Here is a 21,349-nt window from a genome sequence, read left to right as displayed (position 1 = left end):
TAGTTTAAAAAGTAAATAATAATAAAAGAAAATATAAAACATGCATTAATAGTACATAAAACATAAAAGGGCAATTAAACGTGTTTAAGAATAATTAAAACACATACAAATGGCAATAGTTTAAAAGTGTTTAAAAATTAATAATTACAACATGTGATTATACTAGACACGCACCCAGTGAACACTTTATGGAGATTCTTGAAGTACTCCAATCAAACGACAGACAAACCCTTACCCTAATACCAATTAGTGCACCTTCTACAAGGCTCCCATTGGGGAGTCACTAGAAATGGGTGTGGTCCCATCAGGAAACTTATTGACATTCAACACAAAATACAAGAAAAACAATATATACAATTTGACCAATTTGATCAGTTCTAATGAGCATAGATAACTTTGCATTCCTAATAAATAAACCTTAGACTACAAGAAACACCTTTTGTGTTGAATGTTGAGTTGCTTCTAGGTTATGTAAAATATATTTTACCAGACAAATAGAATGTATTCAGCCTTTCTGGATTCTATTAGGGGATGGAGGGGGAGCTGTGCATGTGCGTGTCTGGCAGTGCGATGTAGAAAGTAAAAACAGATCTAAAGGGGAAAAAAGGTTCTTACCAGGATGGCATTCGTCACTTTGTGAGCAGAACATATGATGGATTAAATTCAAGTCAAAAATAACTTCCTCTCCTTTCGGTTTTGCTTTCGATTTCCTGCCCGCTTCACACTTCCGAGAAGTAGCCTAGGCTATGACCTCTGGCACCAAGCAGGAGACGCGGCGCAACTCAGACAGGCGCAGCCTCTAGATTAGGTGTCAAATGTCTTGTTCCATTTTGCTGTATGAAATCTGGATTTTTGTTTTAAGCATCATGATTGCATGCACACATATTTTAAGTGCAAGGTGCGACTCTCAACTTGCATAGGCCTATGGGTTGATATCCAAATAGATCATTTTTTCTATTTGCAATTATATCAGTCTGATAATAGCCTAATAACAAGATAAAGTAGAATAGGATGAAGACGATGACGCTATCAAATAAGCTAGTTATAGCCTACAGCGCATGTCCCGGATAGCGACACCCATGGTTTCATCTATGAAGTCTGATTTCCGAGAAGTCAGATGGTAGTAGGGCTAAAAGCAAAGTTAATTATTTTCACATGGCAGGCGGCCAATCTGTAGTCTATAAGAGTCTCTGGTCACCGAGGCCAACCGTGAGAGCCAGACTGCACAGAGAGACGGACAGGCTGATCGAGCTTTGGGTGAGTTGCGGATAAGACCTATGGCTATAGCCATACTCTTCTGTTTCTTCTTCGTAGCCTAATGTTCCATTAGGACACTTAGTACACGGATCATGTTTAGCGCAATGTCTGTCCGCAGGGTTGAATTTATGAATAGGATTTTTTCTTTCATCAGATCAATGCATGACGAGTTGTAGCTTAGGACGGCTTTTTTGCAGGGTGAACGCACGTCAAAATGATAATGCCATGCTACAGTAGCCTATTGTAGACAGTGTTGGGGAGTAACGGAATACATGTACCGGCGTTACGTATTCAGAATACAAATTATGAGTAACTGTATTCCGATACAGTTACAAGTTAAATAGTTGGTATTTAGAATACAGTTACATTGTTGAAATCAATGGATTACACGACGATACTTCTGTTTCATAAGTTTATTCACTCTCTAAATAAATTAAGGCAACTCCATTTCCCAGAAGCTCCTGAAAGCAATCTATTATGAAATTGTTTCCATGTTTAAATCCAAGCCCCGCCGTCTTGCACTAGCCTCAAAACGCAGCCAGCGCGCATTATGGACGCGTCATGGGAGACCCTGAAATTACTGTTTGCGCAGCAAATTAGGAGTAAAGTAAGTGGAGGTAACTCCTGTTCCTCACTGATTGTGGTTCCTGATGTCTGTTCAAAGGATATTTTCCCAAGTATTAATAGCTCAGGCTACTTCAGCCAATCGGTTAAACAGTTTGCTAATCAATAAACAAAGCCTAGTTCACGTGTTGATTTAGACCTACAATAAAACCAATCTCTAAAATAGGCACTGCATTCTAAGTTTTTTATTCTAACTTAAAAATAGCTTTATGGATTTTTTTTTCTAATTAGATCTACATTTACGTTTTAAAATGAATTATATGGTGCAGCCATGAATTATTCTTGCGAGTAGCATATTTTAACGTGCGGTTTTTGATTGTCATTACGCGATCACGTCCATTTTGAGAGCCCTGATATACAGTAGCCTAGCGCAGGGGTTCCCAAACTTTCCCACGACAAGGCCCCCCAAATACCAGGTTCTGGCCAAGGACCCCCTTGATGTGTTATTAAACCCATCGACAATACCACGGCAAATGTAAAAATACATTAAGCCAATCCTAATAATTATTTTAGCCACAACCACATCGCGATGGAGCATACAGTGTGTAAAAATGTTCTTTGGGGCTTTCTGCTATATGAGAGCCATCACTCTACTATTATTCCAAGTCATTATCATGGGAAATATGTTCAGATATGCGTCACATTATTATAATGGCATTGTATAACAACCCTCATAATATATTTTAAATGTTTCAAATGTATTTATTTCTTGCTTTTATTTTTCCCTCCAACTTGCTGAGGCCCCCCTGGCACCCCCTCGCGGCCCCCACTTTGAAAACCACTGGCCTAGCGTATTTACATTTACAGGTCATTTGCGTTCCACCTGTAATATGAGCCCCTCGTACTGGGTTGATGCCGCCGAAAAATCAGGCACACCTTAATTATAATTTCTGGCTACGCCCTTAAAGTAGCCTATTTATTTTGTTTGTTTTAATTAGCCTAGTTGCCTGCTGTAGTTTTAGTGGTCACCTTGCTATTTTAAAGTTGTATCAGGTAGCTTAGTTGACTTTACATTCTCCTATGTGGGCCTAACACTTCAGCTATTTGGAACAGAAGAACACACCAGAATAGGCCTGTTTAGTAAGTAGGATTTGATGGCCGCATTCCTACACTTATAAAATGCAATTCAATGTAGAAGTAATCTAAGTATTCAGAATACGTTACTCAGATTGGGTAACGTAACGGAATGTTACAAATTACATTTTTGGACATGTATTCTGTATTCTGTAATGGAATACGTTTTGAAAGTAACAACACAGACTGTCTTGTTCTATTTGCAAATCTTGCCAGACAATTTCACTTCTTTGAAGTAATCTTTCCACAAAACAAGAAACTTTGAGAGTGAGTGTCCACTTGCACTGCTCCGGCACTTAGTTCAATACACATAGCCTATTTAAGGACTCAGGATTGCATATTCGTGAGTGTGCCTGACCGATTGTAGTGGGCCGTTTGGGGCAAAAATGCCCGGGACGATTTTTTGTCCCAGTCCAGCCCTCAAAGCCTAGCCTATAGCCTACTCCACTACCGGTGTTCTGTGCTTGCATGGTAGCATAACTCGACAGGTAGCCCAGTTTGACAGAACACCGCGGCTCAACATGCCTCGACTCTTTACACGCCTTTTTGGGTTTTCCATTAGCAACTGGAAGGCTACCTGGCCTGTAGGTTATGTTAGCTGATATAGCCCATACCTGCCAACACTCCCGTTTTTCCCGGGTTTCTCCCGTTTTTAGCCCTATCTCCCGGACCCCTCCCGGTTTGTATTTTCTCCCGGGAAACTCCCCTAATTTGCATGGCCCAAACTCCTTTATGAATCGGACAAATATGTTTGTCTAATGTTGACCAGTTGCCAGATATTGTATCAAATGCATTATATTCACACAACCCACACACACCATATACAATTTCAACCCGTTTGTCACCTTAACCTGGCAACCCAGATAGCAAAACCACACTGGGGTGGATCTGGCCCACACCTACCATGCGACTCGGCCCAGATCCATCTCACGGACATGGTCCAGCGTCCAAACGCACAACGGGCCAAAAGTGGTCAGGATTCGTTTCATGGCTCTGCACCGGAGATGGGTCAGCGCTGGCCCACTCTCGTACCAAAACAGTAAAACCACACTGGGGTGGAGCTGGCCCACACCTAACATTCCATCCGCGTCTGATCCGTTAAACGGACACGGCCCAGTCCCGTACAGGAGCGGCTTAGATCCGCGTACCAGATCGATGCCAGCTATATGCCTTATTTTCGGCATTTATAGTTAGCCTATGTTTAGTCTATCATTTAGGCTACCTTATATTTAATTACCCTACAGCCAGAAGCAATAATCATAGGCCATCCACAAAGTATACATTTCAGAATATAGGGCAATGGAAAATTATTTTTTTGTAACATCTATAACGCCAATAAAATGTGATGGTAGGCCTATGATGTGAATGATTGCATGACATTTGAGCATTTGCTATTTTTGGCTGAAGAATGTAAATGAGAAAAAAATGCACAAAAAATTAATGTTATCATTCACATCATACAAATGCCAAGGTTTGGAATTGCCCTATAACAATCATAGCACGTGTCGCTTGCTGTAGGCTTGCTGCATAGCCCAATACCCCATCAGAATCGAAGAAAATGTTTACATTTAAAAAAAATCTTTATTTAAAACATCACATGAACATAGAACAATTAATCCAACATTTAGCTGGCTTCTTTCATCGCGCTGGCGCTTGCTACGCCCTACTCCATTCAAAACATGAACAAAAAACATAAAATCCAAAATTTAGCTGGCTTTCTTCTTGTTCTTCACGCTGGCGCTGGCGCTTGCTACGGCCCCCCTCCCGGTCATGCGCCAGTGCGAACCAGCGTATGGCGCACTGGTGGATGTCAAGTCAAGTCAAGTCAGTTTTATTTGTATAGCGCATTTATGCATAGAGTGCAACCCAAAGCGCTCCACATATAAGACATTGTCATGACACATAGACTAACAAAGACAATAGCGGACGGAGCGGCGTAGTCGCCAGCGTACCCGTGACACCAAGACAGAACTACATTTAAGAAATAACAAACGCAAAAGATGCCGGACGGAGCGGCGTAATCGCCAGCGTACCCGTGACACCAAGACAGAACTACATTTAAGAAATAACAAACGCAAAAGATGCCGGACGGAGCGGCGTAGTCGCCAGCTTACCCGTGACACCAAAACATAGCCTACAAGACAGACAACAAACAAATGAATAAATAAATACAAATTAAAAATAAAAATTAGTCCAATTTCCAACCGGCTGAAAATGTCCAAGGGCAATGATGACTTGCGTGAAACTGCGCACAGCTGTGTCTCCACAACCGATGCATGCAACGCCAACAAAGTTCTTCATCTCACTGGTAGTCTGGAGATAACGTGAACGTTAGGCCTTGTTAGTCTGGAGATCACTGGAAGCATAACAGTCCGAAGTCATATGGGCGATCTTGTAGATCAGCAACTCGGTGGACTTTTAACAGCGACGTAGTTGGTCCGTAATGCAGAGTCATTCAACGTTAACGTTAGTCTGCTCAATCCAGATTCCAGGCAGTTGGCATGGCAGCTCACTGGTCAGAAACAGCTCGGCGGCCTCGGCAGATCTTTCGCAGAGTAGCTCCAGCTGCTGTCCCGATGTCTGGATGTCTGTGTCTGTTGCCTGGGCAGTCACTGGACACTTGCGTACCGCTCCGCTATGGAACAAGATTATACGTTAGTGTGCACTGTACTGTAGGGCATGGGCAGGCAATATCGGTTTACATTATGCTAAATATAATTTATTATTCACCCTTTCTTTATTTTCAATCAGTGATGAAATGTTGATCGGTAAAAAATAACCGAATGTGGGCTTAAACTAGGCTAATTGTATTGTTAGACCATGAAACATGACACCAATATCGTGAAGCATAGTCACATCGTATAAAAACCACAGGTAGGCCCTAAACGGTAAAAAAAAAAAAAGATCATCCAACAGCTCGGGCGCAAGTAATTTTCGGCTGGAATATTCTAACATACAACATAGGCTAAGTGTTAATAGAGCGGTTCCCATGGTAATTCTTAATTCACAAGTGCACATTAAAGGAGATATTTACAAGAAACTCCCTGCTCGAGATTCAGAGATCGTTTTATAGCCGGATAGAAAAGTATCACGTTTAAATGATAATCTTTTGACTGATTGATCCCGCTCGACACATAGGAAACTAGTTTTAATTATAGCTCAGTTATCATTAATTGATTGTTCGTAACCTAGCATAGGCCTAGGCTATACTTAATGAATTATGTGTCACGAAATGCATTATAGAATCACGAAATCAGTTTTGTGACCTGCTAAAATATATTTCGTGAGTCAGCAGTTTGCGGAATTGGGTAGCATTTAGAAGTGGCCACTTCATTTGCGCCTCCCGTTAATCACAGAGATCCGTGAAACAAAGGAAAGCCCTCTATTTGGACGGGCAAGTAGGCATAGGCCTATGCGCGCACTCCAGCAAGGCGAGTGATATGAGCTACCTATAGGCCTACAACAAGTCGCGATTTATTAGCCTATCCAATCGCTATACTGTTTTCATGAACATAACAGGAATCCACATCATTCATTGTTTTAAGTATCGTTGCTTAGCCTACACACGAGTTTGTCAGTTTCACTTGCACAGACGCGCATAGACTTTGAATGCGCACTCATTGCCAATCACTGCCGTTGCAAAGCCTCTAAATGCAGTCAGCAGCCCTGTTTACCGGCAATGCTACAGCGGACATAAGCTGCCACCTCGTGGCGAAAAATTGCAATATATTTCACGCAGCTCTGTGAATGAAGTGTCACTTCTAAATGGACCCACTGGCTAATTCATTCCGCAAACTGGTGACTCACGAAATTTATTTTAGCAGGTCACAAAACTGATTTCGTGATTTCAAAATCGGATATTTCAGGCAGTAAAAAAGTCCCGGTAAGAACCAAACTAGATTTTGTTCAAATCTACACACCTATGGCTACTGAAAAATGTAAGATTCATTTAGCAAATGTTCTTTTGAAGTATTAAAAAACATCGTTGTTTTAAGAATTTTCGAACGAAATGATTGGTAATTAGCACGTTTACAATAGCTGTTAGTAGCAAATAGTGGCATGGGGCAAACAAAAACTTAAAGCAGAAACTTTCATAGTCCAATATTTCACACTATATTCACCATAATCACACAATTGACAACGAAATATAGTATTAAAAAGCAATATACGTACCCATGTTGGCATCCATCTTCTTATGTGCGCCAGTGCCGGTTTTTTACCCCCCACGACGTTTTTTTCCCACGATGGCAATACCATTGCTCCTGGATAGTGGACAGTTGCTAATGTATTTTTTTTAGTTATGTGGTGAATCTTCCATTTTAAGACAAGCCTATACTTTGTTAGTGAATTAACCATTTTTGTGTAGGCTACTTGGGAGTGTTCAATTGTAAGATTTAACAAATCAGGATTTAATAAGGAAATTGGCAATGGGCACCCCCACAAAAGTTTTATTTGCTCTTTTCCAACGGTTTCTGGTGCCTGTGGCTGTAATCCGTGGTACTGATGAGGGCCAAATCAGCATCATGTTTCTCAAACAGACGGACCTCACTCACTTGGCGCGTTCGGCTCTGTTCAGTAAACCAGCGTGAGAAATATGCATATTCTAGAACGTTAGCAACAAGTCCAAGTTTAGAGGTGGTCTGGGTCCGTATTACAGATGTGGGCCACATCAGTGAACTGTCTTTGTGGAAGCTTTGGTTCTGATGTGGTAAGTGGATCTGGGCCAAATGTGCTGACTGTTAGAAAAACAGCACTGCTTGGATTGGAATGCTTAGCTGAAAAGTGTAACTGGCACAGATCTGGTCCATAGCCAGAAACCGTGTGTAAGCTACGCCCGGATCTAGAGGCTTTTATGCGGATCCGGTCCAAAGGTAATTCCTATCTGGGAACCTATAACCCAGTTGCGCAGTCGCGTTTAAACGAGCCTATGGCTGGTGAAGGCGGTCGCGGTGTCCCCGCAAAGAAACCGAAGTAGGCCTAGCCTACACTTGTACATTTCAGCAATGTTGGACGCAACAATTTACGTGTATCTTACCCAGTCATATCGACAACCTCCACGCTTTTTGTAAGGTGTGTCGTGTTGATTTTAATGTAGGCCACGGAGGGAAAAATGACATTAGTCAGCACATTAAAACACAGCGGCACCATCGCGCAGAAGAGGCCAGTAAGGGCACACAGGCGATCTCATCCTTCATCACGAAAGGACAGACAGAGGCAGAAAACGTGATGCAAGCCGAACTGAAGATGGCAATGTTGATAGCGCAGAAAAAAATCTAAAGAAATATCAATAAATTAAGTTATGTCTTCATTTATGGGTATTGCAATATTGACAAGGAATATTGTGAAATTTGAGCGTGTGGACTTCAATCAAATGTCATTCATATCTTCAGTCCCTCTGTTTCAAGTTAACATGAGTGCCATTTGATTTATATAGTCACAGCAAATGAAACATGACCTGTGCGGGTCAGTTGTAACACTTGTCTCTATGGCAAAATGAACTGATTTTATCGCGCATGCGCGCACATTCTCATTGCGAGTTATGGATAATGATTTTTGTGCCGCGATCACCCAATTAAAGTTAACACAGCAACTTGAAATATCACTGTTGGACCAAATGCTTCAGACATGTAAGAAATAAGCAGTTTATCAACTATATTTACTGGTTTTATCAGGTGGATATGGCCAAAATAAGCATATTTAAAGGTTATTGTGAGCTAGCATAACACCGTAACATATGCTGCAATGGCTAATCAATAATGCAATAAATTAGCTGTAACAGTCTTTTTTGTTGATTTTATATGAAAACAGATGCTCTTTGTTTAACCCAGCAGTGTTTTGTGTTAAAATATGTTATAGAATTTACGATTTTAGCACTGTTAGATTCATTAGGCCTACGCTATACTGTTACAACTGTAGCCTACCGCACTTTTTTATGGCTGCGTCAAGGTTGTAACAAAGGTAGGCTACATGTCGCTGTTAAGTTAAATTATTGACAAACTATAACATATTTTTTAAATTCTGTTTCAACTTTCATGGAGTAGACATGTACGACTCTGTTCTGGTCAAATTTCACATCTCTCAAGTCTATCGTCTTTGTGTAAATCGAGTTTGAATTGGAAAAATAACTGTAATAACTACTGTATTTCAACTTGTCAATTTTCTTAGACTCAGCCATGGGGACGACACCATCAGGTAGGACTCTACACTCTCTGTTCATTGTTGCTCCACATTCACAACATTTGGAGAACTTTAAAGTAACACAATGTATAAATCCCCCTTTTAGTACATTTAGTACTCAGGAGGTGGTAGGCTAGTGAGAAGTTGGCACCCTATGAAAATATGACTTGTGTTGCTGTGAATTTCACATTAGCTGATCAGTATAGGCCTAATAGATTAAATGCTTTTGTGTCATTCTGTTGGTGGATCTATTAATCTGTTGATTGATTTCTCTTTTTTTACAGCACCAAAACTTCAAGGTAATTTGACGTAACCAAATGGCAAATCAAATTGTATGTCAATTCAACAATGAATTAGAAGATGCAATTCCTTCCTACACAATACTACACATACTAGTGATTATTTAATACTGAATAGAAATAGAAAATTTAAATAGAGAGTAGGCTAGAATAGAACATTGCTTCTGCTCTGCATCTTTATAAAAAACATGTCGATATATATTTATTTGTGTTTTTTTTTTTATTATTATGTTTAAATGACCAGAGAACACAGGAAATATGTCCACAGTATTTTAAATACACATAAACAAATCTGATACCAGTCCAATTTCAGTCTCAAGCTGCCATTTGATTTGTTGTTTTAGTGTTTTAATGACCAGTCACCCAAGAGGGAAGCTCTTGACGGAGCTGTTGTTCCCCACCCAGGCCACTGGCGGGCATGCCTGGTTGAATTGTAATGAAGACAATGAAAAATAAGCACGTATGGTCATCATAGCATTGCTAAAACAACAAATCTAATGGGTGCCTAACACTTTAGCACAGTACTGTATATTTTATATACAGCTCTGGAAAAAAAATAAGAGACCGCTGCACATTTTCTGATATCATTCTACAGTTGCGGAGAGACATTTTAATGAGTTGATGGTCAGATTCAATTTTGCAAATTTGAATGTCACTCAACAACTGTAGGATGACATCAGAAAAATATACAATGCATTTTTTCAGAGTTCTCTCTCTTGCTCTCTTTCTTTCTCTCTTAGAGAGAGGTTATTATATTATTTTGTTTTTGTTAATTTCATTGCTCAATGCAATAAAATGTATGCAATAGAATTTAGGCTATATATATATATATATATTACTATAACAATAATAATTATTATTATTATTATTGTTACCTTTTCATGTTTTTTTTTTTTTCTTGTCAGACCAATGTGTGAAAAGAGGTCAGTCCATATTGTTCAGTTGGAAGGCGAACACTGGGGTTTATGCCGAGTGGATGAAGGATGGTAATACACTTGTAAATGGTGGCAGGATCAGCATATACCAATCAAAAGATTATATGGACTTCACACTAACGATCAGCGATGCCAAGAACGAGGATGAGGGGAGATACACTTTGGTACTGTGGAACAGGAAAGGCCGGGTATCAGGCTCTGCAACCGTCAAAGTCCTGGGTAGGTTTTAATTTGCTGTCACTTGAATTTTACTTTGTTGCATTCTTGAACTCGTCAACACTTATCACCCGGAGAAAACCAATCTTTCTGATTGGCTGGTGGGGTGGCTATTAATTCTGAAGAACGGGACACCTATGATGTAGATCTGGTAAAAAAAGTTGAATCACCGTTCCATATCAAAGCTTATGAATGGTAACTACAACAACCATAGAAGGACGATGATTGGGCCTAGAAACAACTTTCGCAACAATGGAATCAACTGTAAACAAGCTGTCCACGCTATTACTGTTAAGGCCAAAAAAGTTGTGCAATAAACTGAACAAGTTGACTGCTTTGTAAACGGAACTGCTTGTTTCCTTTGCGTAGGCCTACTATAAAGGCATGACTTGCCTATAGTGGCAATCGGGTGATAAGCGGGATAACATCCTTCAAAATGTCCCGTTATACAGAATTAATGGACTCAGGCAGAGTTCTTTATCTCCACCTCGTCCATTAATTCCATATAATGGGACTACTCGGTGGCCATTAACCCTTACTTGAGATATGGAAAAAAAAAAAATGAATTGCCTGATGATCTTGGTTGAAGTAATATTGTCTTCACTGACAATACAGTGAAACTGTTGATAATGCTGATCGTGTGTGTGTGTGTGTTGCAGAGTATGATGTGGACTGGAGAACAGTAGACTGGAGGTAAATCTGCATCCCTTATTATGTATGGCTCACTGAACGTGATAGAAACTGTGAAAGAAAATATATTTTTATTATTTTATAATAATTATTATTTTATGCATCTTATTCATTATGTCTTCATTATGACTACAGCTCCAGTTGTACCAGTAGGCTGGAGAATATTTGTAAAGGATACCCTTTGATGTTGGCCTTATATACATTGTTTGTGTGTGTGTGTGTGTGTGTACGTGTCTGTGTGTCACAGAGGAAATGCCAGCATCAAAAAGGTACTAAGAGAGTTGCGCCCCAGTAACCCCAATGTAAATCACCTTCGCTTCCTGCTGCATGGGCCAGTTGGAGCAGGGAAATCCAGCGTGATCAACTCCATCAACTGTGTCTTCCAGGGATGCATCAACGTGAACGCACCCGTAGCTGCAGCATCAGGCACAAGTTACACTAAAGTTGTAAGTTTAAAAGTTGTCTAAAACACACTATTACATTCACGATGACACTCTTCTGTATTCCTTTACATTGAATTATCTGTTTTAATGTTTCATGTCAGGATTGAGACATGAAACATTAAAGAGATTTAGAGATTTGTTGTTGTTTGTTTTAAGGTAGTTTTATATGTCAGTAGCTAATCCGAGTGATCACATGCATCACTTCAATTAGCTATAGGTTTTGTAACTAACAACGTTGCCTTTCAGTTCAAAACTCATGCTATTAAAGATAAGGACGGAAAAGCGTTGCCATTTGTCTTCAACGACATCATGGGCCTGGAGGATAACAAAACCGCCGGAGTGTCAACAGCTGACGTCATCAGTGCCTTAAGAGGTCATATCAAAGATGGCTATACGGTAAAACATAAACACATACTCATACATACAATGTATATTTTTTATTTATACATACAGTCTATATTTTTATTTATATAGCCTACAATTGTGACTAGAAAGTAAACACATTATGAATACATTCAAATACACACCTTCCCTGAATGGGTATTCCTCAAGAGATAATGTAGGCTGCTATACAATAGTACTTACTTTTATATGCCCGTTTAGTGAGAGTGTTAATGTAATATAATACTAATATAATATAATATGTATTAAACATACTATTATGTATACAGTACATACATACACATATACAGTGAATTGTACAGAAAAAGTACAATTACAACTGTTATCACTAAAACACTATTACAATAACACATCTGCAGAAGTGTAGAATGCAATCTGATCTGAACCTTAAAACGACACACAATAAATGACAACACACTTGTGGAGTAATGAAGTAATTACTCAATTGTATTTTTTTTTTTTTCTGCCCAGTTCAACCCTGTGTCCCAGTTGTCTGAGAATGATAAGTACTACAACAGCAGCCCCAATCTGAATGATAAGATCCACTGTCTGGTGAGTGTGATTCCTGCAGATAAGATCCCACTGCTGGACGACACTAGTGGAGTCATCGTGAAGATGAAGGAAGTCAGAGAGCTTGCTAATGACATGGGTGAGAACTCAGAGAAAAACCTGCACAGAGACACCTGCACAGAAACACCTGCACAGAAACACCTGCACAGAAACACATATTTATTTGGGGGCCAGATGCGAAGCTGCGAGGACCTCATTGTGTTTCTACGTTTTCCTATTATTATTATTATATGCAATGGAAGTCAATGGCAGCCCATAGAACCGTCTGGTAAAAAGTTGGGAAATTTGGCACACTAATTGAGGACGGTCCCATGATTCATGTCACCAAGTTTCATGTCGGCAACTCGAACCCTCTAGCGCCACCAACAGGCCAAAGTTGGAAGTGTGTTCACTCACGTAACTTTTGACCCGTAGGTCCGATTTTCAAATGTCAGGTATCGTTGGAATCCTTGGACCAAGTCGAGTTCAACGCACCCTATGACGTAATTTTCCGCCATGATGGATTTTCCGCCATTTTGGATTTCATCAAAAACACTTAAAATGTATCAGGGGTCACATACTTTCTCTGATTCCCACCAAATTTTACACAGATCATCTTGAGACCAAGCCTCACAAAAGTGATCACTTTTCATCTATCACCGTAGCATCTATCAAAACCAATTGGTGAGCAAACTAAGTACATTGACTCCTGACCTAATTGGGAGAACACACAACCAATCTGGTAACCTTTGACCGCTAGGGGGCGCTGTAATTAGCAAAACCTTTTTTTGCCCGTAGCTGCTGAGGTGTATTATTCTGCCATGGAAGTCTATGGCAGCCCATAGAACCGTCTGGTAAAAAGTTGTGAAGTTTGGCACACTGATTAGAGACAGTCCTGTGATAAATTTCTTCAAGTTTTAAGTCGGCACGTCATACACTCTAGCACCACCAACAGGTCAAATTTGGATGTGCGTTCATGCTCCTAACCTTTGACCTGTCGCTCTGAGTTTTCAAAAACCAGGTGTTGTTGGTGTCCTTGGACTAAGCTGAGTTCAATGCACCCTATGATGTCAATTTCCGCCATGATGGATTTTCCGCTATATTGAATTGTATCAAAAACGCTAAAAAGTCTTCAAAGGTCACAAATTTTGTCCGATCGACACCAAACCTGACACACTTGATCTTCAGACCAAGCCTCACAAAAGTTATTCCTTTTCGTCTTCGGAACTCAAACCGTTCGTAACAGCCAATCGGAATATGCGGCGAAGCCGCCAAACAGGAAGTGAGCACATATCTCAGCAACCCATTCATCTATCATAACCAAACTTAGTACATGGACTCAAGGCCCCATTAGAGGGAAGCTCAAGAAATCTGGTGACCTTTGACCTCTAGGGGGCGCTGTAATAAATAAACATGCTTTTTGGCCTGTAGCTGCTGTTGTGCTTAGAATTAAATGGCACTAGTGGTGTCTTGGTAATACTGTTTGAGGTCCTTAGGCTGACTCAAGCCAATTTGTGATGTCATCGTAATTGATTCGGCCGCCATATTGGATTTAATCAAAAACACGTACAAGTTATTGCAGGGCACAAATTTCAGCGAATCCTCACCAATATTGGCAGAGACCATCTTCAGACCATGCCTTATCGGTGCATTGCTTTCTGGAACAATTGATAGAAGCATTCGGCTGTAACAGCCAATCGAAATTTGCGGCGAAGCCGCCAAACAGGAAGTGAGCTCATATCTCAGCAACCCTTGCATGTATCAAAGCCAAACTGGGTGCATGGACTCAGGACCCAATCAGGGGGACACTCATGAAATCTGGTGACTTTTGACCTCTAGGGGGCGCTGTAATTAAGAAACATGCCTTTTGGCCTGTAGCTGCTCTTGTGTTTGGAATTAAAATGTACTAGTGGTGTCTGGTAATACTGTTGGAGGTCCTTAGGCCGACCCAGGCCAACTTGTGATGTCATCGTAATTGATTCGGCCACCATGTTAGATGTAATCAAAAACATCAAAACGTTTTCACAGGTCGCAAATTTCATCTGATCTTCACCAACATTGGCGCAGACCATCTTCAGACCATAACCTATCAATATATTGCTCTCTGGAACAATTGACAAAAGCATTCGCCCGTAACAGCCAACCGAAATTGGTGGCGAAGCCGCCAAACAGGAAGTGAGCTCATATATCAGCAACCCTGCCATGTATCATAACCAAACTTACTACATATATTCATGACCCCTTCAGGAGGATGCTCAAAATTGTTGGTGACCTTTGACCTGTAGGGGGTGCTGCAATTAGCAAAATTGCATTTTGATCTGTAGTTGCTAATGTTTTATCAATCTTTTATTTTTTGATGTGAAATTGATGACAACATGTTCCATCCAGTTAATTCTAATGCGTGCGTGCAAGAGCAGGGCAGGGCAGGACGGGGTGGGACGGGCTAGGGTGATTAGGTGGGGGGGGGGGGGGGGGGGGGGGGGGGGGGGGTTAGGGCTGGCTGGCGGAGACGGTGGCAATACTCAGCGCTGTTGATCCCGGGTGTCTGCTGAGTTCTATCTTGTCACTGTGGCTACTCCGGCCTATCCTGCTTGGCCCCCTCATTGCTGCTTGCAGCTATATTTATTTTTGAGATTTTAATTTTTCTCAGAATAAATTTGCTTCCCTTCAATGTTCTCTCATTGTATACATGTTTTATTTACATATTATTACACATATATGTTACAACACACACACAAACACGCGCACACACACACACTGAGAGAGAGAAAGAGAGGGAGAGAGAAAGAGAGAGAGAGAGAGAGAGAGAGAGAGAGAGGTATATCCAGACATTTCTACACATGTTTGTCCTTTTGTCTGCCTGTCTGTCCATTTCACAGGGATACCTCAAGTAGTCTTCATGACCCATGTGGACAAATGTTGTCATTTGGTGATGGAGGATCTGAAGCACATCTACTCAAGCAAGAAAATTAAGCAGGCAGTGAGTGTGTGTGTGAGAATGTGTTTGAGACTGTGTGTGTGTGTGTGTGTGTGTGCGCTTTGAGCGTGTGTGTGTGTGTGTGTGTGTGACACATTAGGCGCTTTCAGATATAACCTCCGGAGTACATGCGGAGGTTTGTCAAACGGAGGTCCTACCCTTCGGATGATTCAGATATGATGCTAACCTGCGGACCTAATACTGACCTTATACGGACGTATGTGTGAACGACATACACGCACATTACAGAATCTCCGTGTGGTTGTCGAGTGAGGGGTGGGGGCTTGTAGAGTTCACAAGCTGCGAGATATGACGCAGAATATATGCGGCCGCTGCCTGTCACAGCTGCTTTTTGTTTAAAAAGTGTAGCCTATGCATTATAGGCTAAAGAAGAGAAATCTATTGTGCGTAGGCTAATACTTGAAGTAGGATAGTCACATAAGTGCGCACATACAGTATTTGTATGTGTGCTTCGAATAAACACATTTATCTGTTTTCAACGTTATGTACCAGAATCTGGTTTGCGTTGGAGAGAGAGAGAGCATGCACACATTTTATGGTAGGCTACCAGCCAATTCAGTAGGCTAACTCAAGACTTCAAGGCCATCATACAACGTTTTTAAGCAACAAACAAAATACTAACATAACAGTGAAGATTTTTCATGGTTTATTTCTTCCCTAGCATGCTATGATTTGAATTTAGACAGCTACGCCATTTCAGCGCGGTGTAGCCTAGGCCTAAGAGCGAGAAGTTTTATAATGCCCTTGCCACTTAGCCTGGCGGGGCCATCCTATATCATTGAGATGTATAGTCTGGCATCGAATCATTCACCTCGCTTAATCCAAGGGGCGGGCAGAGAATTGTCTTTCAAACTGCCTAGGCATGCAATAGGCCAGCGCTACGACCATATCCGTATCCGGTAGGCAAAACGGCAAACACATCTTTCTTAGAAAGGAATGACTTAAGTGCATTGTGTTGCTCAACTTTCAAAGAAAAGCACAAGTCCAACTCCTCCAAAGTTGACGCCAACGCCGATTCAAACAACCGCTCTTCGTTCGCCATAGCCACCTTCCTTGTTGTTCACCGTCACAGGACTGTCGTTATCCTGTTAAGCCCGCCTTAAGACTCTCTAACGAAATAGAGCGCTGTGATTGGAGAACATCCACGGTGTTAAGCCAATAGAAATTCCTATGGTTCGATACTAGACGTACAGGCTGAGCAAATTAATTTGCCGCCGCTAGGGTGCGTCTAGATTTCTAGGCTACTTGCCACTCCGACTCATCAATAAAAACTGTGTGCACACACACCAGACCAGCACTTGACTTTACATCATTAAACTATTTCAGTATATTGCTTTTCTGATTGTCAAAACCACACCTAACTTATGGCGTCTCCACTCCACAGCAAAAGTGTCCTAACCACGTTACAGCTGTTTCTATCTGAGCGACTCCAATAGTGAAAGAATTTCAGTGTCATATTTCGGTGGCACTAGCTAAGCTGTCGTGGAACTCGAGATGACATGTCTACTGATAGGCAACAGGTCTCACCAACACGAAATTCTAATTGCAAAAGATGCATCCTACCTCATCTGTTGTACTGTAGTTATTCGAAATTGGGCTTTTCACAATCCAACGATATATCCAAAGTGCGAACTATTTGGTGATGGTCTATGAAAACTGCCAGTAGGCTATGCATGCTACACGGAGTTCTGACAGGGCTGTGCATGGCCTAATAAGCAGGCAAGATATAACCCACAATCGCCATGGTTTCGTTGTCAATTCGTGTTTGTGGTAATAATGACAGCAACAATAAAACCATCTGTATCTTACGATCTTCATCATTCTTGACAGATCACCAGCCTCCTCTGGATGGTCATATGGAGCCTATAGCCTACCTTTAGTTTTCATTTAGATTTTAAACACGAATCTACTGTCTTTACTGCCGGGAGAGAAAAAAAATCCTGTATTCTTTTCTGTAGCCTAATTCTGCCTAAGGCTATCAATGAACAGAAAACCGTGTTGGCTAACAATTTATTAAATACTCCTGTTATTGTCGTCAACGACGTCGCTATAGGCTACTGCCTTTTCAGCGCCTTCTGCTTATGATGATTCAGTCTTTTGAATTCGTTTGGCCTTGCCATGCAGTTGTAGGCTACAACGTGCCATTCCCTTCATGTGTTCTATCAAAATGTTGTATGCCCTCATGGACAGTAGCTCCGTGATGTCTGCATCTTTCCAGGTCGGAGATTTTCTGGACAGCACTATGCCACTCCATCATAACACTGGCATTTAAGTCAGATCTAACCACATGGACGCACGAAAGAAACATCACCAACATGCCCTCTCACTAGGTGTGATTTTAACCGCATGTTCTACTTCTTGTTCAGACACAGCACATTTACATAATATCCGGAGGAAATACTAGGGGGGGAGTAGTATAAACACCGGGTGAATTCGGACTTCCATATGACCAGTTATGTCGTTCAGATATACGGCCCCACCGTTTAACATCGGGAGAACCTCCGGTCTTACACGTATGTCTGAAAGCGCTTATTATGACATGGAGTCTAAAGGCAAAAACTTTTTTGGTTTTGCTCAGAGTAGAAAAGTATTTGTGTGTGACCTAGTTTATTTCAGGAGCCATCAGACGTGTAGAGAACATTTCTTTAGTGTGATTTCTGTACCAATATGTTTAATATTGATAGGGGTGAAATGACATTTAGTGTGTGTGTGTGTGTGTGTGTGTGTGTGTGTGTGTGTGTGTGTGTGTTTCAGATGCAGCATTGCAGCAACAAGCTTGGTGTTCCTATGAACTGCATCTTCCCGGTCAAGAACTACAACGAGGAAAATCGTGTGGATGAGAAGATTAACTGTTTGATCCTGGATGGCCTGAACCAAATTGTCAACTTTGCCAATTACTATGTGGGAAGTATCTAAAAGACAACATATTACAGACTGAAAAGAAAACTGAAGCTTGACATTTTTTTTGTTCCATTAGATTGAAAGGAAAACTGAAGTTTTGACATTTAGTTTCTGTTTTATTAGTTCTGAATTCTCCAATAGATTTCTTGGTTCAAATTAAAGGGAGATAAATAAATGAACAAACAAACAAACAAACAAACAAGCTAAAACGTGAGTGCTTGTCTCTTTCAGTTCCCTCTGGTGTTCTCATCAGTAGAGATATGGATAGGATGACAAATTGCAATGATCCAATGTATCTCATGGGGGCAGTGCTGATGGCCTTGCATGGTATGACTCTGGTTGAAAGGTGTTTGAGGTGTCGTAATTTGAATGCCAATGTATGTTGTAACTTGGGTTTGTAATTTGTATGGCAATGTATCTTGTAACTTGAGTGTGTAACTCATATGCCAATGTATCTTCTAATTTGGATGTGTAATTATGTATCTTTTTTCCTTATATTTACCCAATAAACTTTATAATTTACTAGACACATATAATGTATCAGCATTTCTTGATTGGATTCTGTCTATCATAGGGGCTGGAGGTGCAGCTTAATCGGGGCTGTGTGATGTGCTAGAAATTAAATATAATACTAGACTTGATAGACTATCGTAAAGTTGTGTAGTTACAACAACCTGTGGTGGAATGATAGAAGCATTCTAATTGATATGTACACTTCTAACCACCATACATCTATACTTTAAAATGCTTAAGGCAGAAAATACATAAGTTAAAAGTCAATTTGCAGCCACTTGCAACCACTGCTGTCACGTCATCTGGAGAAATAATCTTTGGTCACCGCTATTGGCCGATATCCAGCTCCCATTGACTTACATTGAACACATGTAAACAAAACATCAATTAGGTTATGTGCTCAAACTAACGCCGCTGACTTATGCCAGCAACCATTCCAAGAAACTACATTTTCGTACAACATATATACAGCATGAATAACATAATTTGGATCAAGCAACGTTGAGAAATCTCAGGAGGAAGAAAATGGACGCTGCGTGACGGGGAGTGCTTTGCATTTCCCATTGCCCATGAGTCACGTATAACAGGTTACTGTTCCCAAACTTTTCCACGACAAGGCCCCCCAAATACCACTAGGTTCTGGCCAAGGACCCCCGTGATGTGTTATTAAACCCATCGAGAATACTACGGCAAATGTAAAAATACATTAAGCTAATCCTAATAATTATTTTAGCCACAAACACTTCGCAATGGAGCATACAGTGTGTGAAAATTGTATTTGGGGCTTTCTGCTATATGAGAGCTATCACTCTACTATTATTCCTAGTCATTATCATGGAAAATATCATGTTCAGATATGCAACACATTATTATAATGGCATTGTATAACAACCCTAATAGTAATAAGTGTGTCATTTATCAAATGTATTTATTTGTTGCTTTTATTTTTTCTTCCAACTTGCTGAGGCCCCCCTGGCACCCCCTCGCGGCCCCCCAGGGGGCCCCGGCCCCCACTTTGAAAACCACTGCCTTAGGCTACTTGTCAGAGTAATTACATTCAAAAACATACCTTCATATTACATCACAATTTATAAATGAACGAAGTTTAAAAAGAAAAACACAATATATCAGAGGGATTACACGAGTAATTAGTAAGAAAAAATAAGATTTCTACCATAATTTCCTGTTAAATTAAATATTTCATGGCGCTATGTGCTACACGGCCACCAGATGACGCCATTTCACTGCTTGACTGCCAAAGATTATTTCTCCGGATAGCGAGACGGCGGCAGATACTTTCTAATGTGGAGACACAGCACTCAAAAAATCCTCCATATAAATGCATGGGGCTAGTTGGTAACGCCAATATGGCCGTTGTCTACACATATCCCACCCCTTCCTCGGCAAAACGTCGTCATGTGAATACATTGAGCCAATCATGTGGTGTGATGTGAATACATTGAGCCAATCATATAGTGTGTTGTGAAGACATCGTGCCAATCATGTGTTGTGAATTCGCAGCTGGACTTTGAGGGCGGTCACCTAACCAAAGTCATTTTAGGCAAGTCCCTCCACTCAGCGGCCATATTGCAACGCGTTTTGGGCACTCATCGGGCATCCTCTTCGGCAGAAATGCGCGTGCACAAGGCTTCACGACACCAACATTGTTCCAGCGGCGAGTTCACAACACATTGGCACAATGTCTTCACAACACACCATTTGATTGACTCAGTATATTCACATTACACCACATGATTGACTCAATGTATTCACATGTCAACGTTTTGCTGAGGATGGGATATGTGTAGACAACGGCAAACTAACTCCATGCATTTCTATGGAGGATTTTTTGAGTGCTGTGTCTCCTCAGTCTCTGACCTACTAGCGCCGCTGTAGCAGGAAGCTCACTGCTCCGGGTTAGTGTGTGCTTCACCTCACTGTGTGTTCACTGTCTGCTGTGTGTGTTTCACTAATTCACAGATTGGGATAAATGCAGAGACCAAATTTCCCTCAGGGGATCAAGAGTATACTTACTTATCGTTATAGTTATCTCATTATAGTTATCTCATTATAGTTATTGTTAGTTATCATTATAGTTCTTGTTATATTTGTTGTTATAGTTATCGTTATCGTTATAGTTATCTCATTATCTCATAGTTATCGTTATAGTTATCATTCTTGGTGTGAACGGGCCTTTACTGTCCTCATTTCTCCAGTGTGTAATTTATGTAACATTGTTATGTCCCAGTAATGATAAAGCCTGGTATTATT

General features: G+C 40.8%; 1 protein-coding gene across 2 annotated transcripts; it reads left to right on the top strand.

Moving 5' to 3' along the window:
• Nucleotides 1-1,115: 1,115 nt before the first annotated feature.
• LOC143122579 (interferon-induced protein 44-like) lies at nt 1,116-19,089 on the top strand. 2 transcript variants are annotated; one of them, XM_076283380.1, is made up of 10 exons: nt 1,116-1,257; nt 9,121-9,147; nt 9,417-9,431; nt 10,337-10,585; nt 11,242-11,275; nt 11,520-11,718; nt 11,962-12,111; nt 12,589-12,766; nt 15,546-15,646; nt 18,419-19,089. In XM_076283380.1, the coding sequence occupies exons 2-10, from the start codon at nt 9,129-9,131 to the stop codon at nt 18,578-18,580; spliced, it is 1,107 nt and encodes a 368-aa protein (XP_076139495.1). In that variant the 5' UTR covers nt 1,116-1,257; nt 9,121-9,128; the 3' UTR covers nt 18,581-19,089. The 2 variants fall into 2 exon arrangements, with proteins under 2 accessions (XP_076139495.1, XP_076139487.1); XM_076283372.1 differs by lacking the exon at nt 1,116-1,257 and having other exon boundaries at nt 9,102-9,147.
• The last annotated feature ends 2,260 nt before the right edge of the window (nt 19,090-21,349 follow it).

Source organism: Alosa pseudoharengus, unplaced genomic scaffold (genome assembly GCF_046254945.1).
Source record: "Alosa pseudoharengus isolate Yale_2024_CS ecotype anadromous, Long Island Sound unplaced genomic scaffold, YU_APseudo_1.1 YU_APseudo_1.1_scf_1, whole genome shotgun sequence".
Classification (NCBI taxonomy): Eukaryota; Metazoa; Chordata; class Actinopteri; order Clupeiformes; family Clupeidae; genus Alosa; species Alosa pseudoharengus.
This window is presented reverse-complemented; position numbering and strand designations above follow the sequence as displayed.